The 26968-nt window shown below is 34.1% G+C and overlaps 2 protein-coding genes across 2 annotated transcripts in view; one reads left to right on the top strand and one right to left on the bottom strand.

Moving 5' to 3' along the window:
* LOC141376079 (uncharacterized) overlaps positions 1 to 26968 on the top strand; it is a 996984-nt gene that overhangs the window by 217229 nt on the left and 752787 nt on the right. The gene's annotated exons all lie outside the window — the stretch shown is intronic.
* Positions 1 to 26968, bottom strand: part of bmpr2b (bone morphogenetic protein receptor type 2b) — a 169540-nt gene that overhangs the window by 21348 nt on the left and 121224 nt on the right. Inside the window, 4 exon segments of the mRNA NM_001039807.1 lie at positions 4713 to 4827; positions 14066 to 14296; positions 23834 to 23925; positions 24015 to 24125. Of these exon segments, the coding sequence (NP_001034896.1) occupies positions 4713 to 4827; positions 14066 to 14296; positions 23834 to 23925; positions 24015 to 24125 (549 nt within the window).

Genomic DNA, 26968 nt, shown 5'->3' with positions numbered 1-26968 from the left:
GTGCAATGTTCCCAGAATACAACGCCAAACTGACGTCATGTTGACATACTTTGTCTGCTGGGTTGCTTTATGCACTCTCAAACATACTGGGTTGTTATAAACTAATGTTAGGTTAAATAACGAGCCCAATTTTTGGGTTAAAAAGTGTCATTTAAATTAAATTGAAAAATTTAACTCAACATTGTGTCTGTCGATGTTTGACCCAACAATAGGTTACAACAAACTAAAAAAGTGTGTATTTTGTAAGCTTTTATTCACATCTAAAATATTGATCAGGGAACATAAGCAGAAGCTCAACCATACAAGCTTTATGCACAAAAACAAAACTTTTACGTGTGCGAATATGAATGCCGGAAACACTACATGTATAATAAATCTAAAATATTATTGTTGATGGCCAGTAGACTGGATATTTATTTAGAGTAGGGGTACCGTGTTTTTAAATGATTTTTTATGAACAAATAAAGTTACCTATCTAACTAACTAACTGAACTTAAATCTGTTCCTTTATTGAATAAAGTAATTTTGTCTGTTCAGATTCAGAAGGTCTTAGTTGGATAAAAATTGCTCAATTCATACAATATAGCCAAAGCGCCTGGCTATTGATCACCAACATTTATGTTCTTACCCTGTCATGGTAGTCCCTCAATAATACATCATACAAAGTGTTGTTGTCAGAACTCCACTAAGTTTTCATCTATTTAATGTCCACCTAGCAGCACAGTCCTCACTCCTGTATTTGCCATTTTAAAACCTGTGTGCGAAAAAGATTCTGTGCTTTTATTGGTCAACGTTACCTACGGGACTATGGGAAAGAAATAAACATGTTAGGCTGCGTCTGAAATCGCATACTTTCATACTAAAAAGCAGTATACGAGCCGAGTAGTATATAGAACGTACAGGAATGAAATGAAAACATGCCAGGCTGCATCCAAAATCACATACTTCCATGCTATATGCTTTAAACTGCTCACACAGTCACAGGCCTAAGAAATACAGACACATGATCAACGTTTTGGTCATTATATGGTTAAACTTATCAATGATTTCCTCAAATCATGTATGTTTTCAACGTGGCTCCTGACCAACTATACCTCAACATTGTAGATCGTGTCATGCTGAAATAATATATGATGCCTACTTTTAAGGCTTTCTGAAAAATATGAAACACAAATTAGATAATAATAATACTACTAGAGGACAAATAATAATACTAAGTAAAGAACTTTCATGCTGAATCATTTTTTTTTTTTTTACATTTCAAACCGTCCATCTTAACCTTTTTTTAACATACAAATCCTCTGCACACTCCCCGCTGTGAATCTCTAACATCTACACACTCTGCATTCTTATAAATACATGACATCGTTCTGTTAAACACAAAGATGCATCATGAAAAATGAATAGCGTCTGATTCGTGTTACAGAAAACAGTCTGTCTGACCCAGATGTGCAGATTAGAGAAGCAGCTTCTATTCAAACTGGCTGGTCAAATGTCTTTGGGTGGATTCACGCAGCTTTTTTTAACCCATGTGGTCAGAAGCACATTCATTCTCGTCTACAGACACAGACTTGAGAGCCTTGCATTTGCAGTACAGCAACAAGAATCATTTATAACGGCACATTCACCTTGCCCATGACTGTATTCAACCTCAATTTTTCTTCCACACGACTTTATTAACATGTTTGTCATATATCTCCAGAACACATCTGCGCCTGCAGGGCATGTTATGATTTATTATATCTCCCACTAGACTTCGGCTAAATTATATGCCAATCAAACTCACTGGCAAAGTCTGTTGACACCGAAAAGGAAAGATAACAACTTGCTTCTCATTTGAAGACTTAAAACCCAGACATCAAACGGTTTTTAGCAGAATTTTGAAAAGCGATTAATTTCTGATCATCTTCAAAGTCTCCAAGTGGTCGGATGAGTCATGTTCATGTATCCCAACTGATACAAACTCAAAAAGAGGCATGATTTATTTCTTAATTATATGCCCATCACAATGGTGGTAAATGAGATGTCAATCTTTAGCCTACACTTCTTTGAAATGAAAGACTTTTAGTTTTAATTTAATACCCCAAACCCATCTCCCACTAGTGGAAACAAATTAATCTTCAATATTACTGATAGATAAAGTAAGTTAAAGTTCCAACAGTTTTGCTTGCGAAGGCTATATTTATGTGACCAAAATACTGTAAAGCTGTCAAATATTCATAACAAAAAAAATTAAATAACTGTTTTATCGTTGAATGCACTTTAAAAAAAATATATAATTATTTTTAGGAGCTTTTTTCCCCTAAAATTAATTAACTACGACAGTGAAGTTTTCAAAACAAAATTTCTTCATGTTTTCTCAACACAAATTGATAAAGTTAACTTAATCATTTTTAAAATGTATGTGGATTGAACATAAAGTCTTAAGTTGTCCCCCAAAAAACTTAAGAATTGTGTTGTTTCAACTCCTTTTATATAACTAGACTGATAAGTCATATAAGTTATTTCTGTGATCGAAAGCCACTATTTCAGTTTTTTATTTTTTTTTATTTTGTCACACAATTCATCTGTTTTTAATTAACTATAATAATAACCATGCCCCAAACTGTAGTATATAATGTAAATGCCCCTTTACAAATTGAATTCAATTCTTCAAAAGGGAACACCTTTCTTAGTGCTGGGTTGTGGCTAAAAGGGCATCTGCTGTGTAAAACATATGCCAGAGCAGTTGGGGGTTCATTCTGCTGTGGAAAACCCATGATAAATCAGGGACTAAGCCAAAGGAAAATCAATGAATTAAGTTTTCAAAAACCATTATAAGAATTTGATTAATTTAAGTGGATTGAACATAAAACTAATTATGTTTAGGAGTTTTTGCCTTTAATTAATTAACTACAACAGTGAAGTGTTGGGTTCCACACAATTCCTTTATGTTTTTCCCAACACAAATTGATTAATTTAATTTAATCATTTTTTTTTAATGTAAGTGGATTATTACATTAAGTTGTCCCCCCAAAAAACAGAAGAATTGTGTTGTTTTAACTCATTTTATATAACTAGACTGATAAGTCATGTAAGTCATTTCTGTGATCCATCTAAAATAATTCTAATATGCTCATTTGCTGTTCAAAAATAAATAAATAAATTGAAAGAATTGATAACACTTTAGTTTCATTAGCAATTTTCACAATTAGCTATCATATTACCTTCCTATTATTAAAGTATTGGCTGTTTATTTGAAGTGTACTTATATATAGTATATATTCTGCATAATCTTATTCTAAATACCTAATCCTACCCAATTTCTAAACTTATTTACTACCTTAATAACTATTAATAAGCAACAAATTATTTATTGAGGCAAGTCATAGTTAATGATTTGTTAATAGCGAGAATTGTACCTTAACAAATAATGTGGCCAAGCTTTTTTTTTTTCTCTCAGAATTCTTTGATGAATGGAATGAGTGCAAAAAAAAAAAAATCTTTTTTTAGCAATAACATCACAATTCAATAAACGTTATACTGAATAAAAGTATTCATTGCTTTCAAATAAAACAATTTCTACAGAAGCTTATGAAGATGTGACACCTATCAGGGTCAGACGATTGTTTTATTCATTAAATGAAGACACATTCCATGATACTTTTTTAAATAAATTATTTCCAAAGACTTTATTCAAAAATACCAATAAAACACTTCACCTTCAAACTCAAATATAAAAGTGTTTTCAGCAATAAGGCTTTTGAATGAGTAAACAGATACCAAATGTTCTAGAAAATGTGTGTGTGTTTTTTTTAATCATCTGAAATGTGTTATGACTTATGTGAGAATTTGGTGAGAATTTGTGCATTTCCACACACCACTAGCTTCAATTTCACTTTAAATTAGTTTATAATTAATGTTTAAAGTTAATAGTTTACTAATAGTAAATTCTTTTTATAAATAGTAAATGCTTTTTTAATAATCAATGCTTTTATTATTATTTTTTGTTCTGAACACAAATAGCATTACATTTAAACATATTTATAATGTTTCTAAACATATTGTTTTTATTTAGTGGCTACTGGCTACAATAAAAAAAGATGATTTTTCAGTTTTATTCACTTTACCTAAACAGTTCATGTTGAATTAATGCCGCTGTGGCTATTTCTCACTTAAACATTATTGCATTATGTGCTGATGCCAGTTCTGAGATCATCTGTTGGCATTGTTATAGCAATGCAGTTCGAATGGCAATAAATAACAGAAATTCTGGTTGTCCAAATTAAGAGATTGAATTTTAAAACTCTTTTTTAGGCAAGTTAAACTCACAAGGTGATTATAATGAGAACGATTTGACATAATTGGTTCAAAATGAATTTTGCTTGTGGTTTCTATTTGCTTAAAATAGGATGAAGAAACACAACTCAATTTTGTGGAAAAAGTTTTCCTTAATTTAATTAAGTTCATTCAACCACTTTTCTTTTGAGTGTATTTTACATAATTTTTAAATTATGTTACAAAATGTAACATAATGCACCAATGTGATTTATAGGTGTGCAATAATGACAAAAATAAATCAATATCTCAATATTTTGGGGATAATAATAAGTAATGAGTAAGTGGCATACTCAATGCCAGCTTGCTTGTTTCTCTTGATAATGCAAACAGTTCAACTTTTCCTGTAAATACAGTATGCAGTAGGAGATGTAAATGACGTGTGTGGGCCTCACCTCCTCTCAGGAGCTCAGTGTGCAGATAGGCCAGTCCTCTGGTCAGTGAATGAGCCAGACGACAGCAGCTCACCCAGTCCAGCGTGTGCAGACTCAGATAGCGGCACAGCGAGCCCTGCAAACACACACAACACACACAAGCTGTAACTAATGGAACACACAGCTAAAAGACATTAGAAGGTTCTATAAGTTTTTCTAAATCATAAAAATACCATAATATGTTTGCAGATATTTAAGAAACATGCTAAGTGAACATATTTATCTGAAAAGCAATGCTAAAATCAGTTATTATTCTTTGAAAATTTGCGTTCCGTGTCAGAATGTATGCCTTTATTTTATTCTGAGTAACTCCACCCAATGCCAGTTTACCTAATTATGTTTAAGTACCCCGGGTTGCCTTAGTAACATGGTGTATGGAAGGCTGCCTTCATAAACAAGGGTGCAGCCAAAAATGTGACCTCCAAAAGACCGTAGGAGCCTCTTATATGAGGTGCAGATTCAGAGATATAAAGGTCAGCACATGGTGGTTTTTATATTGAAAATAAAACAAATATTACTAACGTAAACATCAGCTGATCAGCTTTGATTGTAAGGGTTGATCTTTAGGCATGCTCATGATCTGTAGTTGTCACCAGTCTGGCAACCTGGCAACCTTCAGAGGAGGAGGGGCCAGGTCAAAATAAAAACCTTCCAAAGTGTTGAATTTAGACTGCATTAATTAAACCACTAGGTCAATTCTATATGCTACATCTTTAAAGCTGCAATTCGTAAGTCTCACCTCACATTTATATATATATATATATATATATATATATATATATATATATATATATATATATATATATATATACACACACACACTGTATATACATACGGTTGAAGTCAAAATAATTAGCCCCCTTCAAATGTTTTTCTTCTTTTTTAAATATTTTCCAAATGATGTTTAACAGAGCAAGAAAATTTACACAGTATGTCTGATAACATTTTGTCTTCTAGAAAAAGTCTTATTTGATTTAATTTGGCTAGAATAAAAGCAGTTATTATTTTTTTAAACACTATTTTAGGGAAAAATTAGCCTTTAAGCTAATTTTTTTCTCTCGATAGTCTACAGAACAAACCATCTTTATACAATAACTTGCCAAATTACCCTAACCTGCCTAGTTAACCTAATTAACCTAGTTAAGCCTTTAAATGTCACTTTAAACTGTATAGAAGTGTCTTGAAAAATATCTAGTCAAATATTATTTACTGTCATCATGACAAAGATAAAATAAATCAGTTACCAGAAATTAGTTACTAAAACTATTATGTTTAGAGATTTGATGAAGAAATCTGCTAAGCGATAAACAGAAATTTGGGAAAAAAATAAACAAGGGAAAAAAATAAACAAGCAGTCTAATAATTCAGGGGGGCTAATAATTCTGACTTCAACTGTATGTATATATATATATATATATATATATATATATATATATATATATATATATATATATATATATATATATATATATATATATATATATATATATATATATATATATATTACTTGTAAATTAATTCTAAATTTGTAACGATGGCAGAGAGATCGCTTCTAATGTCATTCAGATCACAGGTATGAAAGCATTTAGGCTTTCCTGTAAAATATAATGCTGACGGAAGGAGTTGCAGTGGGTAATTCAGGATGTAGTGGGTTTCTTACGATATTAAAGGTGTTTTATGTCACTACTTGTTTAGCCTGCATTAATGCATTCAGTGTAAGCTGCACAATTAATCTTTAAATGATCGGGATCTCAACACCCACGCAACATAAATTAGAAATGACAGTGATTTGCAAATGTTTATAAATCCTTTGAATCGCTGCATTCAAATCTGTGTTTGAAAAATGCAAAATTCAAGAAAGAGATTCAGTCTTTAGTCTTTTGAGTTAATTGTGAAGTAACAAACATAAAATTAAGATAAAACCACTGATGTTTAGGGTAAAGATACATTATTTAACTAACAGGTGGCGACAGCCAGCCATCAAAAATATGCCACTGAATAACTGTTCAAAAATGATACATTTAGCACAGAAACATGAAGTTTTATAACCGAATAACCAAATAATTTATTAAAAATTATACTAAATCTAAATATGGGTTGTACAAATTATAATGTTAGATTTATACATTAAGCATTATAAGCAACAGTAGTGGTAAAAGTGAATTTCTCACAGTACTGAATATTTTACTATTTACTTTTAATGACAATGAGAGTAGGTCGCTTGATGATTTCCAAAAATCTAATAAATTTGAATAAACTTTTATAATTATAGTTGTTAATCCATAACCTATAGAAGATAAAAATAGTTACATAAAAAATACAATATCCAAACAAAAAACCATCAGCCTTTCGTTTTTGTTGTTGTTATTTTACGTTGGATTGCATCCCCTAGAGTTTTTACATTACATTAACAACAGAGCAATAGAGTCCGTTGCATCAGATTGATTTTACGGCACTAGCTAACTTTCTGACACCTTTACAGCACTCATGTAGATTTAAAATAAATACAGGACACTGAACATGGAGGATGATCTTTAAGTGGCAGTCTCCAAAATTGAACCAAGAAAAGACTTGTGGGTGACGCAGTGGTGCAGTAGGTAGTGCTGTCGCATCATAGCAAGAAGGTCGCTGGGTCAATTGGCGATTCTGTGTGGAGTGTGCATGTTCTCCCTGCGTTCGCGTGGGTTTCCTCCAAGAGCTCTGGTTTCTCCCACAATCCAAAGACATGCGGTACAGGTGAATTAGATACATGCTAAATTGTCCATAGTGTATGAGTGTGAATGAGTGTGTATGGATGTTTCCCAGGGATGGGTTGCGGCTGGAAGGGCATGCATTGCGTGAAACATGTGCTGGATAACTTGGCGGTTCATTCCGCTGTGGCGACCCCAGATTATTAAAGGGACTAAGCCGAAAAAAAATGAATATATGAATGAAAAAACTTGTGATGTAACTTAAATATTGTGCCCATAAGGTGAGGTTAATATTAAATAATATTAAAAAGTAAAGAATGATATGGTTGTTAGACTGCTGCACTTTTTTGTGTTGTCAGTATGCTTGTGTTTATATAGGCCTATTGGTTTGTGTGAGTGTAGTGTGCAACGTTTGTATGATTATAACCACTTCCGAAAAATAGTGGGGGTCGCGAGTCATTGGCTTTGTTTTTTTGGGGGTCCCAGGCTGAAAAGTTTGAGAACCCCTGATCTACATAACATCCTACAGTACTCCTGCAGAAATCATGTTTATGGATGTTTAACCAACATATTCAAAACTTATTAACATGGTAGCAGTAAGGCTAAAAGCTGAAGAGAAACAAGACCGCTGAAGCAATTGCTAATGAGAGACGAGCGCGACGATTGCTGTTTTAGACTTTTCCACATAACTCAGCATTGCTTTTGCATCAGCACTTCAAATCTCTGTAGAGCGGTTTTGAAGCTTATGAAGCTCTTGAATAATGAATTGGATCTTCAACAAAGTTGTAATGTAAAGCCGTCCTGCAACTAATTACTGCCTCTGGGGGATTTAAGCAACGCAATTAAAACTACCAGCATCAACAAACCGTGCTGTACGTAACGGAGAAATGTTTTTTCTCCAATCTGAACTAAAGAAATGAGACTGTAGATTAGATTTAATTAGTTTGACAGGAAGTATTTGTACATACAGTACAATCTGATGTAGAGATGCGGATGTGTGTTGTATAAAATATCTAACTGTAGGAGTCAAATCGAAGGACGGATAAATAGTTGCTTATTAGTAAATGGAGATTGTGTGTCATGCTGCATTTAGCTGTATTGTCACTCAGATACTAATGACTAGCTTTTAAAATAATGTAAAAGGGCTCAATAAAATCCATTACAGCAGATTTGGATATTGGATACAACACTTTTATACTCTTGTTGGGTCAAAATATTGCTTTAAAAACTGTGAATGATAACAGACATGTTTTTGAGAGTGCATAAATGGGATGGCCAATCAAATTAGACTAGAATACACGCGCATAAAAAAAAACAGTGCAGTTACAGAATTTCCTAATATCAAAGTATTACAAATAAACTCATTCATTCATTTTCCTTTGGCTTAGCCCCTTTAGTCATCAGTTGACACCACTGTGGAATTTCAGCATATGTATAACACAGCGGATGCCTTCCAGCTGCAACCTAGTACTGGGAAACATACACACACTCATTCACACACATGCACTACGGACAATTTAGTTCATCCATTTCACCTATAGAGCATGTGTTTGGACTTTGGGGAAAACCGGAGCACCCGGAGGAAACCCATGCGAACATGTGGAGAACATACAAACTCCACACAGAAATGCCAATTAGTCCAGTTGGGACTCGAACCAGCAACCTTCATGCTGTGAGGTGACAGTGCTAACCACTGAGCCATCGTGTCACCCACAAATAAAACATGCAAATAAAATTATATTAATTGTTAAAATACACTGCTATGTTACCAAAATAGCTCAAATGCCAACACAAATTGAGGATATATTAAATATAATAATATATTAATACTAAAGTGTATCACAATTCATAAATAATGCTCATTTTATTTACAATACAACTAACTAATCAATAATATATAAATACATTTTGTTAAAACAAATATCTCTCTCTTTGCTTATTGTTTTGGATATTATTTCTCACTATTTCTCACTGGATAAAATCTGTGAATTAAATAATTGTTAAAAATGTTACCAGAATAACACTAATGTATGATATAACAAATCTAATAATATATTAATATAATATCATGTCGCCTTTGCTTTTGCCTTTGTAATTTTATGTAAATAATTATAATGTTGTGTATATGTAGTTATTATATTTCCATTTTGTCAAATTTTTTCAAGCCTCCTAAAACACTTAAAACAAATGCATTTGGTTGTCCAGTGTAATTGTAATGTCCATGTCAAATATATATATATATATATATATATATATATATATATATATATATATATATATATATATATATATATATATATATATATGTATGTATATATATAAATTTATAAATTATTCAAATTATATTTACAATAATAAGAACAGATTAATAATACATAATTGCGCTTTATTAACAAAAATCTTTCTCTTTTTTTTCATTGTTTTGAATATTATTTCTTACTGAGTTTGTCAAACGAAATACCTTTTGTTGAAAAAATATTTTATTATGAATTGGATGAAATCTGTGAATTATCAGTTTTGTCCGTCTTAATCTAAAACCTTTTCAAAAGACTTTAAGTTGACACCCTTATGTACACTTTCAATCATTCATTAAACATTTCCTAAATGTATTTTGTTATTTCCATACAGTTCATTTGCTACCAAATATAAAGTGTCCACGTGTTAATTAAGTGAAGCTTATTCATAAACTAATATCAAGAGGATCACATGCTTTTGACTGATCGCGGCTGATCCTGCATTAGCTAACGCATGATCCACCAATCGGATGATTCTTAACTCATTATAAATAACCAAAGTTTCATACTTTTATAATCTTTGCCTTAAAGAATTCCCACTTAATACTCCTCCACCTTTTCCTTTATAGAGTGGCACGGTGGCCCAGCACTCTTGCTTACAGTAAAAACATTCCTGGTTCAAATCCTTAACAGGCCATTTGACGTTTCTGTGCAGAGTTTATATGTTTCCCTTGTGCTCGCATGGGTTTCTCCCGGGTTCTCCGGTTTTCTCCCACAGTTCAAAAACATGTGTCATAAGTGAATTGATCAATTTAAATGATCACTATAGTCGAGCTCTTAACCAGCAGTATATCTCCATATAGCAATTCATAATCTGTCATCAGCTCTTAATAAGGGGGAGTTCTCGCGACCTACCTGAGCTCAAACTCCCCTCTCGCCCTGCTAACAAGAGAAAGCCCCGGGCTCAAGGATCTTATGAGCTCAGTGCTCTCTCCTGGGACAGCATGACAAACTTGCTTTATAATCAATCATCAGCTAAGTGTGAACTCTTGAAAAATCTGTGTGAGTCATCAATCACAGATTTAATACTTTTTTTTTTTTTTTAAGTTGCACAATAATCAGATTTTAGATTCAAGCTAAAGGGAACCTTCAGATCACACCTAAAAAGAAAGCCTACATTCGCCTACAAGAGTTTTTTTTTCCTGTACGGTGGCTTTAGGCTATGTGTGTACGTTATATAATTCATAAATCAGAATGGGCAAAGACGGTGATGTCTCAACAGAGAGCTGTCTGTCTTCAGCCAGACACAATAAAGGTGTGTCTCATTCCTCACCGTCATTCAGAAGACAGACAGACCTGCGAGTTACAACACGTCAAACAGGAATGTACAGGAAAACATGTTGGGCTATTGTTATCAGTTGTGCAAGCCGAGGGGGGGGGGATGAATAAGGATGAGTTATGCCTGTTGATAGTGTCGTTTATTTGCATGCACTGTCTGCATTGTTTTAGCACCCAATTAAAGGAATTATTCAAATAGGATAGAAGCCAAAACTTGTCTAAAGAACTTGTCCTGAATTAAATTTGTGATCCTTTATTCCATCTTGAGTACTGGCACAGCTAAGATATTCTTTAACGGAGCTGCATTGGTGTATTTGGTTCCCCTGAGCTCTTTACTTTGTTATGTGATCGTGTTTATACTCAATATCAAATATGCAGGGTTCCACAAAATTAATTTATGTTCACCCAACACAATTCAATTAAGTTAATGTAACAAATTTACCTGGACTGAACTTAAAACAGTTTAGTTGTCCCAAAAAATCTCAAGAAATGTGTGGTCTAAGCTCATTTTAAAAAAAACATTTGGAAAAGCAGCAAAAATCATTTCTTGGGTCTTTAATTGTGAAGATGATGAACAAACTCATACATAAATCTGATATATAGCAATGTATGCAGTGCTTCCCACAGGTTTGAAATATACTTGCAGTGGTAACCAAATTAAAACACACCTTTTACCCACAGCACATAAATAGTTAACTACATGCGACAAACAAAACATAATCATAATCAAAACATAAACATTCACTATTTCTCTTTGCTATTTTTCTTATAAACGCTGTTAAAGCATTTTATAAATAGATGTAATATATATGTTACATTATGAATATATGTAACATATTAACATCATCAAATTAATAAAATATACAGCAAATGAGAAATAAATGACAGAAAAAAAGAATTAAAAACACAATATCTCAAAAAAATCATACTTACAAGAATAAAACGTGTAGATTATTTAAATAAGACAAATGAGTTGATTAACCATTATTAACGGTGGACAAATATTCTGCAGCTGATTTAGATATAATTCGTCCTCTCAGAGTATTTGGTACAGTTTTTCTGAGTCATTTATATTAAAGAAATTAATTCAAGAGTTCCCACTTGGAATGCTTGCCGTTTATAGCAGGTTTGGCATGCTGTCCCGGGAGAGAACCCTGAGCTTGGAGATACTTGAGCCCAAGGAAAAATAAGCATATAAGGGGATCCGAAATCAAGTAGGTCTCGAGAGCTTCCCCTCAGAAAAGGGAGGAAAAGGAGGAGATGGGGTGGAAGGGGGGATTCTTCCAAAACGAAGTTAGAGTAGTAGGGAGAAAACAATTCATTTATAGTTTGCTTGGATCACTCTGATTGGATTATTTCTGATTACATATGAGAAGCCAGTCGTGCTCAATCATATTACATGCTCCTCTCGAAATTAGTTTGTGAAACTTCACTTATTTAATGTCTTTTTCGCTCTTACGGCTGTGCGCATAAAATTAATGAAAGCTTAGAATACAAAAGCAAGTAGATTAGAAACCCCGGCCAGATGCAAAAAAAGTGCGGGTTTATATGGGTCTGCAGAGCACAAGAGACTGTCTGTGGGAGTGTTGGCAGGTCTCGCGCATACAGAATGAGCAGTATAAAACAGATAAAGGAGAGGAGATTTTACACCACTAAATGGCTCGCGGATGTTTGTTTATATTGGGGGGATACAAAAAAATTGTAAAAGGATGATAATAATAGTAAACAATCGTGTCACTAAATATACTTGGGTGGCCCTCCCAAGTAAAGTTTATGTGTGGGAAGCACTGATATGCAAATTAAATATATGACATACAACTTAAAATTTGGATTTCACTTACATAAAATGTCATTTCTGAAACATATATTTCAAATTACAGCAAAAAAAATATATATTTTTTATTTAATATTTATATATATATATATATATATATATATTTTTTTTTAACCGTTGGAAGTAGATTTTGTAGATGCATATATAACATATATTTTATATAAGGGAAATCCAAATATGACCTTTAACGTCAAAGAGCGAGGAAATTTTCAAAGTATTCATTCATTGATTCATTTTCTTTTTGGCTTATTCCCTTTTATTAATCCAGGGTCGCCACAGCGGAATGAACTGCCAATTTTCTAAGTAATTCTTACAACATTTTTTCTTCTGAAGAAAGTCTTATTTGTTTTATTTAGACTAGAATAAAAGTAGTTTTTAATTTAAAAAAATAATTCTAATTTAATGTCAATATTATTAGCCCCCTTAAGCAATTTTTTTTCGATAGTCTACAAAACAAACTATCATTATACAATGACTTTCCTTATTAACCCAACCTACCTAATTAACCTAGTTAAGCCTTTAAATGTCACTTTAAGCTGTATAGAAGTGTTTTGAAAAATATCTAGTAACATTATTTACCATCATGACAAAAATAAAATAAATCAGTTATTAGAAATGAGTTATTAAAACTATTATGTTTAGAAATGTGTTGAAAAAAATCTTCTCTCTGTTAAACAGAAATTGGGGAAAAATATACACTAACTCCATTTGACTTCAACTGCATGTCCTTTACATATTTTTTCCATGTATCACATTTTAATATGGTAAATATGCAAGAATTATTAAACCTCTTTTACTCACAAGCCTTATTTTCTCAAAAATTCAGCGCAATATTGCTAAAATACTACTGACAAAAGTGGTGCACTGCATCCCAGAAACTATAAACACATTTATCTCCCTCCAGTGGCAGTCTGATACAGAATGAGTGAATGAAAACTGATAGGATCAAGTTAGAAAGAGAGAAAGAGAAAGACAAACACGACTGACATCCAAGTCGCCCTTCTCATGCTGCGTGCTGGAAATCCATCTGAATCATGGATAAAAATATCAGTCCAGAGAGCGGCAGGACATTCGATTCCGCTCTTGACTTTGGCAGAAATAGTTAGCAGAGACAGTAAAACCAAGAGAAAGGAGAATAAAGGACAGATGAAGGTAAAATGTGAAAAGCGACACCAACCGAGTCACATTTAGGGATGAGAGAACTGGATCAATACTTACATGAGGGTAGTACTCCATGACCAGCAGGTACTCCATGCGTCCGTCAGTGGTCATCCGCTCATCGCCGACGATAAAGCGAGCAATGTTTTCATGCTCCAGAAGAGGCACTCGGTAGATGGAGCGCTCATTCACAAAGTTCTGCCGGTTGGCATAGGTAAAAACTTTTACTGCAACCGGCCGTTCGTCAAGAGACCCCTTGTAGACGGAACCGTAGCGGCCTCTGCCAATCAGCTGCAGGGAAAACATATCCAGGTGAGAATAATAGCAGATGTTACATGGCAAACACAGATCGTTCGAATTTATCACAATACAATTCAGAATCGAAATATGCTAATCTGTGCACATGGGTGATTCTATAATGGCAAGTACACTTGGAAGTCATTACACCTTTCATCTAAATCTTTAATGAATAATTTAATAATTTGCCATAAACAATAAGACGTTACAGGTGACCAAAAAGTGTTTGTTGTAAGTTCTTATTTCTTATTATTTGACTTTACTTTTGATTCTCTCTGTTTTGATCACCAGCAATCTAGCAGCTGCAGATCGTTAAAGGACTACAAATCCACCATTTTATGGACTACAAGATCCAGTCATGCACCGCTTACACACACACACAAATGCTCATAGTTCCAGTGATTGCACACACACAGACCGCTCATGATGTGAATACATGGACTATAAAAACAGCACAAACACACACATTGTTACTAAGTCTTGTAAACTGAATAGTGATCATTACGATGTGGTTTCTTTTGCCTTGTCCTGTCCTGTTTTAGACCCTCGCCTTGTTTTGTTTGTTTATTCCTGTCTGCTGCCTGCCTTTTGATCATCTGCCTGTTTATTTGACTTCAACTCTGGATTGCCTGTGTGTTGACCATTGCTTGCCTGACTATATCTGTATAATAAACCCTGCGTTTGGATCCTCAACTCCTTTGTCAACGTCTACTTCACCATACACACTTATTCATTGATTATCCTTCGGTTTAGTCCTTTTTTTATCAGGAGATATATAAAACTGATTTAGTTTCTTTACTTCCAAAATTTGGCATTAAAAAAATTGAGCCTTCATTTCCCAACACACATGTGGTTTAATTTTGCATTGAAAATGGGATTTTTTATTGGATCTGAGGCTAAAATTGTCAAATGGTGTGACGAAAATGTTATTTTTAAATCAAATGGAAATGGAAAAGTACTCCACCATAAATCTTTTTAATACGATGTAACATTTTGTTTTTGTGCAGACCCATTAATTATGAGATTTTATGTAAATCACTTAGCCTGCAAAGTCATTAAACCTTTCAGCTAAATCTTTAATAAATATTTGAATAATTTGACATGGATCGCAAAATGTTACAAGCCACCAAAAAGTGTCTTATTTCTTATTATTTGACTTTACTTATTATCAGGGGTCGCCACAGCAGAATGAAACACCAACTATTCCAGCCGGGACTAGAACCTATGACTTTCCTGCTGTGAAATGACAGTGGTAACAACAGAGCCACCGTGCCGCCCAATGTCACTTTCTGAAAGAAATGTGTGCTCTCGCTTTATTATTATTTTGATCTGTAAAGTTCTTACACCAAAATTATTATTTTTTTATTTCAAAACTGTTACCATGACATCTAAAGAAACACAAAGTTTATCAATAATCACACAGTCGGCTGTTTATTGGTCATTTTCTGCTAGCAAGTTGGATTTTTGGTTAAAAAGATCAAACTTAAAGTCAAATCCAAGTCAAACTCAGACTACTAGTGTAACAAAGTTGACAAATTGAACTATTAATTTTTTTTTTTAATAAAAGTAATCAAAGAATTGACTTGCGTGGCAATCACTGTATTATTATTACATTGTTATGATACTGGATACTGGAAAGAAATCCTTTTAAACCTTATTTCCACTGAGTGGTGTGGTTCAGCACAGTATGGTTTGTTACGAGTCATCCTGAGCGGACTTAAGGCCTACTCACACTAGGCTATCCGAACCATGCCCAGGCCCATTTCCCGGATCGTTTGAGAAGAGTGAGTGCTTTGAATCGGGCTCAGTGGTTCACTTGGGCTTTGGCGCAGTACGCTTGTAGTGCAAAATGTGCTTGAGCTGAAACTGAAAGCAAGGCGTGACTTTTAAGGGACTGTTTCATATGGATTTATTAATCATTCTTACTGTTCAATGAACGCAAACTGTTGTATTTTATTAAAGACGCAAACTCCTCACTGTCCCTTCAGCAAACCTCCTAATTCCTGCAGCACTAGGACTTTATGACTGTTTATCATCAATGAGGTAAGCATGCCAAAGCCCGAATGTAATGTGAGTGTGGGCCGTCTGGGGAGACGGGAGGGGGGAAAAGCGTGCTTTGGCCCGGTTTAAGTCAAATGTACATAGTGTGAATACGCCTTTAAGTAGGTATCGCTGCAGCCTACAGACCTGAAGTGGGAGAAATTACATCACAAGTAGGTTGGGTGACCTCCAAGTGGGAGGGACTTAAACCACAAGTAGGTTGGGTTTAAGTGGTCTAGGTGGAGCAGATATTAGTAAAACACATCAGGTTACTGAGTGGTTGTGTTTAGGGTTGGGGTAGATGTAGACTTTTATAAAGCACAATCTTGAACTCATGTCATTTCATGTACAAGACATTAAATAAATAAAAAATCCAGGTTTGTACAGCCCACTTGGAGCTTGATATCCTACCCACTTGGAGCTTAAGTCCCACCCACTTGGAGCTAGCTCCGACCTCCGTTTTTAATAGATTTGAAATGCTAAGAGTAACCTTACTTGGTAGAAGTAGTGTATGCCAGAAAGTTGAGATTGATACCATTCTCGCTCAAAGAAGAAAGCCTTACGTGCCGTTCATATACTGCATCTTTTGCAGGCTCAAGTCACAACGTATTATTATGGTGCTGTGTTTTGTATGTGTATTTAAAAATGTCACTTTCTGTGTTGTCGTTTCCTTGTCTTGTTGCACACGCTGTTGACGAATCTCTGTAAACCAATTGCATTCAGCAGCATGTCTAGCTCCACCCTTTTTATACGATAGCGTTGAGATTGATTGCTACCCTTATGAAACAGCCTGGGTTCATTGTGGATACGTACCCCTGTCTACATTTCTGGAGAGAACGAATTATGTAGCCAGTGCTACGTATGGCTGCATTTCGTCTAAAAAATGAAAGCTATGGGGCTTCTTTTCATTATAGCCCTACCAGCTGACCGCTTACCTCCGTCCAGACATTTTTCCAGTGTTTGCCCAGTAGCTCCCCACATACGTTGGTGGACTAGGGATGCAGAGTTGAGTTAACTAGGATGACAGGATTCGAGTCCGGCAAAGAATAAATAATAAACAAGAGGGTAAAAACATGGTGAAATCACGCGGCCATGACAGCTTTTCTTTTTCTAGATTGCTTTTGAAAACACTATCGTTTGGGTTTAGGGAAAGGGGTGGGTGGGTCAGTTGGTCAGTCATTTAGTTGACAGCATACCAGCATGGTCAGCTGAAGTGTATATTGCCCCCTTTTGGTGAATTTACACGGAAAGAGGACACAAGTGTACACAGCGAGGAAAGAGGAAAAAGTGTACACAGCCGCCTCTAGTGGATTTGTAAAAACAAAACCTGCGAGCAAACACACCATCGGTCACATACAGATGTTACTACTTCAATGTGTTCCTTGTGCCGCCATTCATACCGCGGCGACGGCGGTACTTGATGCGCCAGCAGCATTTGACCGCTGGGTGGCACTTTAACCACAGATATTCAGCTTTGCCTTTTCACAATGCTAAAGACTGTTCTGTAGGCGTAGCTTACTGTATGTGATGTGATGTGTTCAATTAAAATATAATTTTAATTTAGTTTTTCTGGTAATAGACATGCTCTTACACTATACCATGCTGTAGGAAAGATACATGGTGAGAAGTCAAAAAGCAAATATAAGAATTAAGTTATTAGCCTTCAGTGCCCGATTAAATTGCGTTCGGGTGAAAATAATGTTTTGATTTCTTTGACTATCATGGCAATGTTATTATCTCAAATCTTAAACGTGCGCATATAAAAAACAGCAAAATAATATAGATTATCCTGTCGGTAGAGCACATCACCTGACAGTTGTGAACTTGCGATCACCTCAACTTACATTTAAATTTTGCTTACCTGGTTTATTGTAAACTTTTTAAGTGCAAAGAGGATTCGTTTTGGAAAATAGAATTGAAGAAATGAAAGACAACTAAAGTGAAAGCATAAACATTCAGTACAAATAAGTAGTCTTAAATAAATAAATAAATAAATCAATCAATCAATAAATAAATAAAGCAGTCTTTTAGTCTAAATATAGAGAGATGTAGTTTGCTATTTTGATAGGACTAAGACAAGATATTTTCATTTATGTTTTTAATTTACGTTTTTATTTACATTTTCGTTGTTGATTATATTTTACTATCTCATTTTATGTTTCAATTATAGTACATAATAATAAACAAATAATGAAAATAAATAAAAAATGAAAATAGGACATAAATTAAGTCTGGCAGGTTTATTTTTAATAATTTAGTTTCAGTTCCGTTTTTTTGTTTCAAAACGTCAATGTTCAGCTTTAAAGTATAACTGTTTTGTTTTGTTTTTTTACTTAATGGCTCAGTAAGTTTTGTATTTTAATTTCATATTCAGTCACCTTGCATATGCGTGTGAAATATAATGCCGCATAACCGCGGAAAAGAAGAAAAGGCTGTCAGTTAAAGCTAATCAAAATTAGCTATATTAAAATACAGCATTTATGTTAATACAGGCAGAGTGTGAACAAACTCAAGGCTAAGATATGCGCTTGTTTTTTAATGCATTTAAAAATAAATGCTATATAAATGTTTTTTTTTTTTACTTTTTTTGTATGGTAAAGGACAATGCACATTATGTTATTGATGTAAACTTAGGCTAAAACTTACCATTGATAAACGTGACCTACCTCAAGCAGATCACTTAAAGTGTAATAAAAATAATGTTGCCGCAGGACATAAACGAAGTCCCGCAAGTTTATTTTTAATAATTTGGTTTCAGTACTATTATTTTTTTTTTCTCAAAACATCAATAGCACCTTCAATAATCTAAACATTAAAGATGGACCGCAAGATGTGTTGAGTGGCTATATGTGGTGAAGAACGATGGCAAAGCTAAGTGTGATTATTGTAATAAACTAATAAGTTATAAAGCAGAGAGTCCCGACCAACAGGACTGACTTAGCATATGCGGTTGGCTCATTCTTCACGAATATAGAATTAAAATTATGGCGCGTTAGGTTCATTGTGCATCCCGCAGGTGAAACCAACAAGAGTTGTGCATTTTAGTTTAACTTTTTTGAGCGTTATAAGCAGCTCGGTGTTAGTTTTTAATTAAATATATCGAGCCGAAACTAAGCAGCGCATTCTCACCGCCTCCTCCTTTATAACCAGCGGGACACGCTACTGAAGCAGGAGAGACACTCCGTCGTTCATAATCTTAGCTGATGTGTCGGAGTCGAAAGAATATATCAAAGAGGAATGTTCTTTTAACAGTGCCGATATGTTCAATCTTTTTTTCTCTGTCATTTCTCTTCAGCAAATTATATTTTTAAAGCTGCTTGATTCTTTTAAAACCGAAAGCAGAGCCCGTCAATTGGTGTTTTTTCATAAGATACTCCTTTATTAATGTTTTATTTTATGAGTGTCTTTAATGTGCTTTTTAATAGTTTTATTTTATTCAAAGCAGCGCCTAAAAGCGAATTTATCCTCAAATCGTGGCATGAGAGCGATGTCATGTCGCATATATTGCCTTTTTTTCTGATCTTTTTTTTATTCTATTTTTATTTTTATTAATCATTTTTTTATTATGTTATTTTCATATTTGTTTGCACTACTGCCCTTTTTGCACTGTCTTGTTTGTGAGACGCGACGCTGCACTGCTTTGGCAAAACGAATGTACAGTTACTTGTCATGCCAATAAAGCACCTCAAATGTGAAAATGTGAAAATAGCCTAGGCAACAAATAAATAGTAGTCTAATAATAACAAAAAATGCCCTTTTCATTTTCATACAATAGGCCTATGTGTGGGTTTTGACAATATGTGTTTAATTAAGCTATAAAAGATTTGCCTATCAGATGAAATGCATAGTAAAATATGAAATAAATGTCTCTTTTGCTGAATATTTAATTAATCTATATATTTACTATTTTAAAAATCAACTCCTTTTTGCCCAGAGAAAGAGGCGCGCGGCACTAGCGGACATGGGGTGCTTTCCCAAAAAAAGACGTACAGTAACTTGCGGCTGAACTATGCACAGTTTGGGGAAAAAAAGGATATAGTGATGCATGTTTCCCAAAACCCCTAGTTTCTCTGTCGCAGATCCATCATTTGAATCACGTTATAAGTAAAACGCACATAAGCACACAATCATCACGAGGGCAATTAAATAAAGACAACCTAAACATATTTTTAATTGTTTATTTATGTAATGTGAGTTTTTATAACTTTGTTCTTTAAATTATTTCAATATAACTTAGGCTATTCTATCGTGATGACACCATAAAAGGCCTTCAATGCATTGATATAGGTAATAGGGATACAATGAAAAGCCGATTTCACTATTGACCCTGTTTTTATTCATTGACGGCTTCCCAACGCCGCAAAAAAAAGCTGCTGCAAATAAGCAAATTTATGACAATACACATTTAATAGTTTCATGAAAGTAGTAGCTGGTGTGCTTCATCTGCGTGATTCTGATTTGACATTCTTCCGCTAAACTTGCTCTGTGTTGAGGTGTGAATGGGCTATGCTCTTTGCTATTGAGGCTAAGACATAAAGGTGTAAATGAGCTATAGTTCTCTTTGCAACTTTCAATTTTGAGGTGGGGGAAGTGGGAAGAGGCAATTCAAATGTACCATCTCTAAAAATAAAAAGGCCGCTTATGCGGCATTTGTGTTTAAAGATTATTACCTTATTTTTATTTTATTATTATTAATTTATTCATTCATTCTTCATTCATTTTCTTTTCGGTTTAGTCCCTTTATTAGTCTGTGATCGCCACAGCGGAATGAACCGGTAACTTATCCAGCATATGTTTTACGCAGTGGATGGCAGGAGGGCCAGCTGGGGCTTCGGGACGGAGTGAAAGGAAAGGCGGAATTTGCCCCGAGTCTGGGAAAGATGGCTTGCCGTAATTACACTAGTTTTCCTGTCGCACACATGTGCCAAACACATAAACAAATAAATAAAAAAGGGAAAGAAAACATCTAGCCTTAAGGTATTTTTGCTTATAATCGCCCTTATGTTTCCGTTTTAAATGTAAGGCTGTTGCATAAAATAATACAATTTTAATTTATAAGTTACTTTGCTGCGTCCCCCTTGATGTTTCAATAACGCATAATAATCTACACACCATATTAAAGACACAGCAGACATAAAGATTGTGTGTGAGAGCCCGAGCAAAAAAGGATCAGAAATTGATCACGCACGCACAGGAAAAAAGGCAATTATGCAACACATGACATGCATCACTCTCAATTGACGGGCTCTGCTTTCTGTTTTAACATAATCAAGCAGCTTAAAAAATAATTTGATGAAGAGAAATGACAGGAAAAAAAGTAATAAAAAAAATAAAAAGATTAAACGTATCGGGACTGTTAAAAGAACATTCCTCTTTAATATATTCTTTCGACTCAGATACATCAGCTAAGATTATGAATGACGGAGTAGGCTATCTCCCTGCTTGCTTCAGCAGCGTGTGTCCAGCTGGTTATGAACAAGGAGGCGGAGAGAATGCGCTGTTTAGTTTCGGCTTGATATAAAAACTAACACCGAACTGCTTATAACGCTCAAAAAGTTAAACTAAAATGCACAACCCTTGTTGGTTGCACCCGCAAGTTGTGTTATTTATATTTGTGGCTGTGAAGTTTATTAATATATATACCGATCGCACACGAGTTACATGCGTCAAACACATAAATAAATAAATAAATAAATAAATAAATAAATAAATAAATAAATAAATAAATAAATAAATAAATAAATAAATAAGGGAAAGAAAACTAACCTTATAGGCTGAGGTCTTTTTGCTTATAATCGCCCTTATGTTTCCGTTTTAAAGGCTGTTGCATAATACAATTTAAATTTATAAGTGACTTTGTTGCGTCCCCTTGATGTTTCAATAATGCATAATAATCTATACACCATATTAAAGACAACAGAAAGACATAAATCTTAACAAATTACCTGTCCCCTTTTGTAGACTCAAAACAAGTGTCAAATCTTGAAAAAATTGCCTGAGCCATATTAAAATATAATTTAAAGAATTACATTATCGGATAAAACCGCATTAAATAAATAAACCAATATAAAACAAGCAAAAGCAAGCTATAACAGTTTAGGTATAGGTCTATGTAGCCTACATAAATGAAACCGTTAAAGTCAAATTAAACTTTCATTTTACAAGATTTTTTTTTTTAAGATTTTAGATATTTTCTAAAAACAATAAACACCAGAGAAGGTTTAAATAATTATATAGTGGGTACGATGATAATAATTAAATCGTTTAAACAGAGCATTTTTTGGGGTGAGTGAAAGCAGAATGCGACCTTTTCATGAATTAGCTCTAACCTTTGACAGTTTTTTTTTCTTTCCGCGGTTATGCGCGCATTATATTTCAAATGCATATGCAAGGTGACTGAAATTGAAATTAAAATACAAAACATACTGGGCCATTAAGTAAAAAAACAAAACAACAGTTATACTTTAAAGAGAACTTTAAAGAGAACATTGTTGTTTTGAAACAAAAAAAATAACTGAAAACTATTAAAAATAAACCTGGAGATATGTCCTGCGGCAAAATTATTTTATGAAGCAGTATTCAACTTAAGCTCTTTAGACCATGCGCCTGACCGTTTCTTAGTGTTTCACCACATGTCCTTAAATACATAAGGCCTATTTTTATTATTTTTCATTATTCGTTTATTATTATGTACAATAATTGTGACATAAAATTAAATAGTAAAATATAATCAACAGCGAAAATGTAAATAAAAAGGTAAATTAAAACATAAATGAAAAGGTCTTGTGTTAGTCCTACCAAAATAGCAAACACTGAAAATCTCTTTACATTTAGGCTAAAAGACTGCTTTAATTTTTTAATTTAGGCATACTTAGAATATTTGTACTGAATGTTTGTGCTTTCATATTAGTTGTCTTTAACTTCTTCAATTCTATTTTTCAAAAAGAATCCTCTTTGCACTTAAAAAGTTTAGAATAACAATAAATCGTGTTAACAAATTTTAAATGATTAATAAAGGATTTATAATGCTTTGACTTATTGTTTAATCTCATTTACAAGCACAATAGCATATTTAAGGCTGCTGTGTGGGCTATTTCTGTCGGTTCGCATCCCGTCCCTTTGCGCCCCCTGGCGGCTCATTCACAAACTGCGGTCATACACTAAAAACAAAGCGGCTCCTATTTCAAACGGCGGCGGTATATGACGCGGCGGTAATAGTCACTTTGAACTCTCACCTACTGTATTTCACTGTCCCTAGAAATGTAGATAGGGGTACGTATCCACAGTGAGCCTGGGTTGTTGTGAAAGGGCCCCGAAAAAGTGATACAGTATTGTTTGCTACTTTGTTACTTCTGACAGTGAAAACGGAAATAAATGCAGTGGAATTCAACTGAGTCATTAGTAACTAGGTTTTACATTTTGAAATTTTAAACGTATTTCCAATTATGGAATCACCCATATATTTGGTGTCTCTTAAAACATCGAACTCACTTCGAGGAGCTTTAAACTGTCTAAATCCAGCGAAGGTTCAGATGGCGCAGCCTCTATCATGTCCATATTGTGCAGGCCCTGTTTACACTCGCCTGGAACAAACACAGAAAACCGTCACAACACTATACATGCATGTTGTGACCTTCATTTGACAATAATAGCTTGAAGTACTGCATCTCACCCATCATCACACGATAGCCAAAGAACAGCGCGACAATAAGGACGGCCACAATGGAGACGGAGGCCAGGGCGATGAAGATGGCCTCATCTCTGTGTATAGGCGGCTGATCACCTGGAAGAACAGAAAATAGACAAACCAGAGCATTAGACCCGCAAGTGTAATATAAAACAGTTTGACATCAGTTTAAATTTGCATTTTGAATTAATAAAATAATAATTATATGCTGACAATTGGCTAATAAAAAATAATGTAAAAATAAAGAAAGATATTCCAGAGGTGTGAAAATGTGAATTATATAGTGTTATTTTAGTATCACTGATAATTTATTGTAGTTTTAATAATAGCTTGACTTATATAGATTTTTTTTATGCCAAGTTTTAGTTATTTTGGTTGTGTTTTTGTCCCAGTTTTTTCTATATAGTTTTATGTCTCAATGTCTAAATAGATTTTTAAACTATAATAAAAAATTACTATGAAAATGTTTCGTTTTTTTTAACTAAGCGAACAAATACTCGAGATGGCAGAACGACTCTTGAAATCAAATCCGCTCATTCACGTTTTAGTGAAAATGATGACCGTTGAATGTAAAAGGCTGCAGGTAATGTGGATTTAGATTAATTTACCTTTGGTGCGATGAACGCTAAAGTATGCAACATACACATACAGGATTATTAGCCCTCCTGTATGTTTTATTTTAGGCCAAGTTTTACTTATTTTGGTTGTGTCTTTGTACCAATTATGTCATTATAGTTTTAATTTTTATTTCTAAATTTTAAACTATGATGAAAATTACTATGAAATTTAAAGATTTTTTTAAACTCTTGTGTACTGTTCAAATTGACTACCTGTTCATTATGTTGGTGGCTGTTTTTGCCTCATTGACTTTTATTATAATGACATTTTTTTGATTGCAAAGCCATAATAATGATAATAATACAACAAAAGTAATATAAACAAATAACTCAGTTATTGTAGTTTTTTTCATATAAGGTATGTTACATTACATCAGAGATGACTGCAGTAAATTTCAAGTTATTCAAAAGTATTTATGTTTATTGTATTCCAACAGCTTTTCACTCATAATACACGTGTTGCTGATGATGTGACAATAAAAGTGATTTGATTTGATTTGGTCATATACCCTATACACACTATTTTACAATATGCAGTGGCCTTCCTTAAAAATAGCAGTAAATAATACACTAATACACTTTAGTATGGTTCAAAAGCTTTTTACTATAAATTAGTACTGCATTTTATTTGAATTGCTGGTTCGTGGGACCGATGTAGTGCTTTGAAACAGTAGAAATGTATGTAATCAACAAAAATGGTTCGGACGTCACTGATCACGTGATTATGGTGAAACTAATCAAGTACCGATACACTGCTTCACTGCGGGATGTATAATTTTTTGATATACATGCTTTAAAGCCTCGGCGCACAATGTCACATCACTATTGTAAACCGTTCTATTGTCTAGCCTAGCCTTGTTTCTTTTTTATGTTGTTTTGCCACTTGTATCGACCTCTTTAACTGTGACCGCGATGACGATTTTGGATTTTGCTCATGATACTGTTTGCTCCTGTTTTGACCATTGCCTGCATGACTCTGAGTTAATAAACTGCATTTAGACCCTCAACTCTGTTGTCACCAGACTGAATGTTACACTTACTATGTTTACTATGTTTTAAGAGCTGAGGTGCTTATTTAGATTTTCTCAAACATATCAAGAAAATGCACAAAGGTCTGTCTGTCATATACACTATACTCTATATCATGGGTCTCAAACTCAAGTCTTGAAGGGTCTCAACTCTGAACAGTTTTGCTCCAACCCTAATCAAACACAGCTGATCCAACCAATCAAGGTGTTCAAGACTACTAGAAACTATTAAGCAAAATCTAGGAGCTAAAATCTGCAGAGCTGTGGCCCTCCAGGAATTGAGTTTGAGACCATTGCTCTATATTGATGGTAGAAACTAAAAACTGATGACCAACAGTAAAAATGACACATTTAATCTCTTCCCAACAGGGAAAACCAGCAACAATAAAGAATGCATGATTATATGGTGTCATGGCTTTGCAATCAAAAATTGTCCTTATAATGAAAGTCAATGGGGCAAAAACAGTCACCAACATAACAAAAGGGTAGTATATTTGATGGTAAATAGTTTATTGTTGAGTTTTTTAACATTTTTACATAGCATTTTCATAAACTATGTGTCAAAATAAGATTTATCACCAAAAAGTGCTGAAACACAGAGAAGGTTGTGGGCAAATTAAGCCTCAAAATCACCCCAGAGTGGCTAAAAAAATCCCCAACAGCACACAAGGGTTAAATAAAATATATTTGTCCTGTTCTGGAGGTACTTTTTGAAGATTTGTTCAATCTTGAATTGTCCACCAGTTTCAGTTCACTAAAAGAGAGAATTCAACTTCCACCCAATCCTCCCCCGCAACATCACATTTGGAAAAGTCCCCCGTCATGTATCGAAATGATTGAAATTGTTCTATTCTGTCATGTACGAGCCGTGCAGACTCCTACCTCCAAAATCCAATTAAAGTCAGCACTGGCTTTCTTTAGCTTTTGATTATTTTCAGTTTCTCCATTTTTTTTCTCACTCTGCTTTAGACACAGACATGTCCTCGCATTCAAGAGTAAAAGCTTCAAGGCAAGACGGCCTCTCGCACAAAAAAAGAGCTAAAGAGAGAGACAGATGAGTGGGAATGATAAAACCACAGCACACGGATTTCAGTTTCATCCCCGAGAGAAAGAGAACAAACACTTGAGATGGTGGAATGACTCTTTAAATCAAACCCGCTCATTCACGGTTTAGTGAATATGATGACCGGTGAATGTATAAGGCTGCAGGTAATGTGGATTTAGATTCCTTTATCTTTAGTGCAATGAACGTTAAAATATGGAACAAATACATACAGGTGAAATCAGGATTATT

Source organism: Danio rerio, chromosome 9, assembly GCF_052040795.2.
Source record: "Danio rerio strain M-AB ecotype USA chromosome 9, GRCz13ab, whole genome shotgun sequence".
In the NCBI taxonomy this organism is placed as follows: Eukaryota; Metazoa; Chordata; class Actinopteri; order Cypriniformes; family Danionidae; genus Danio; species Danio rerio.
Note: the sequence above shows the minus strand (reverse complement) of the source record. Positions and strands in the feature narration are given on the sequence as shown.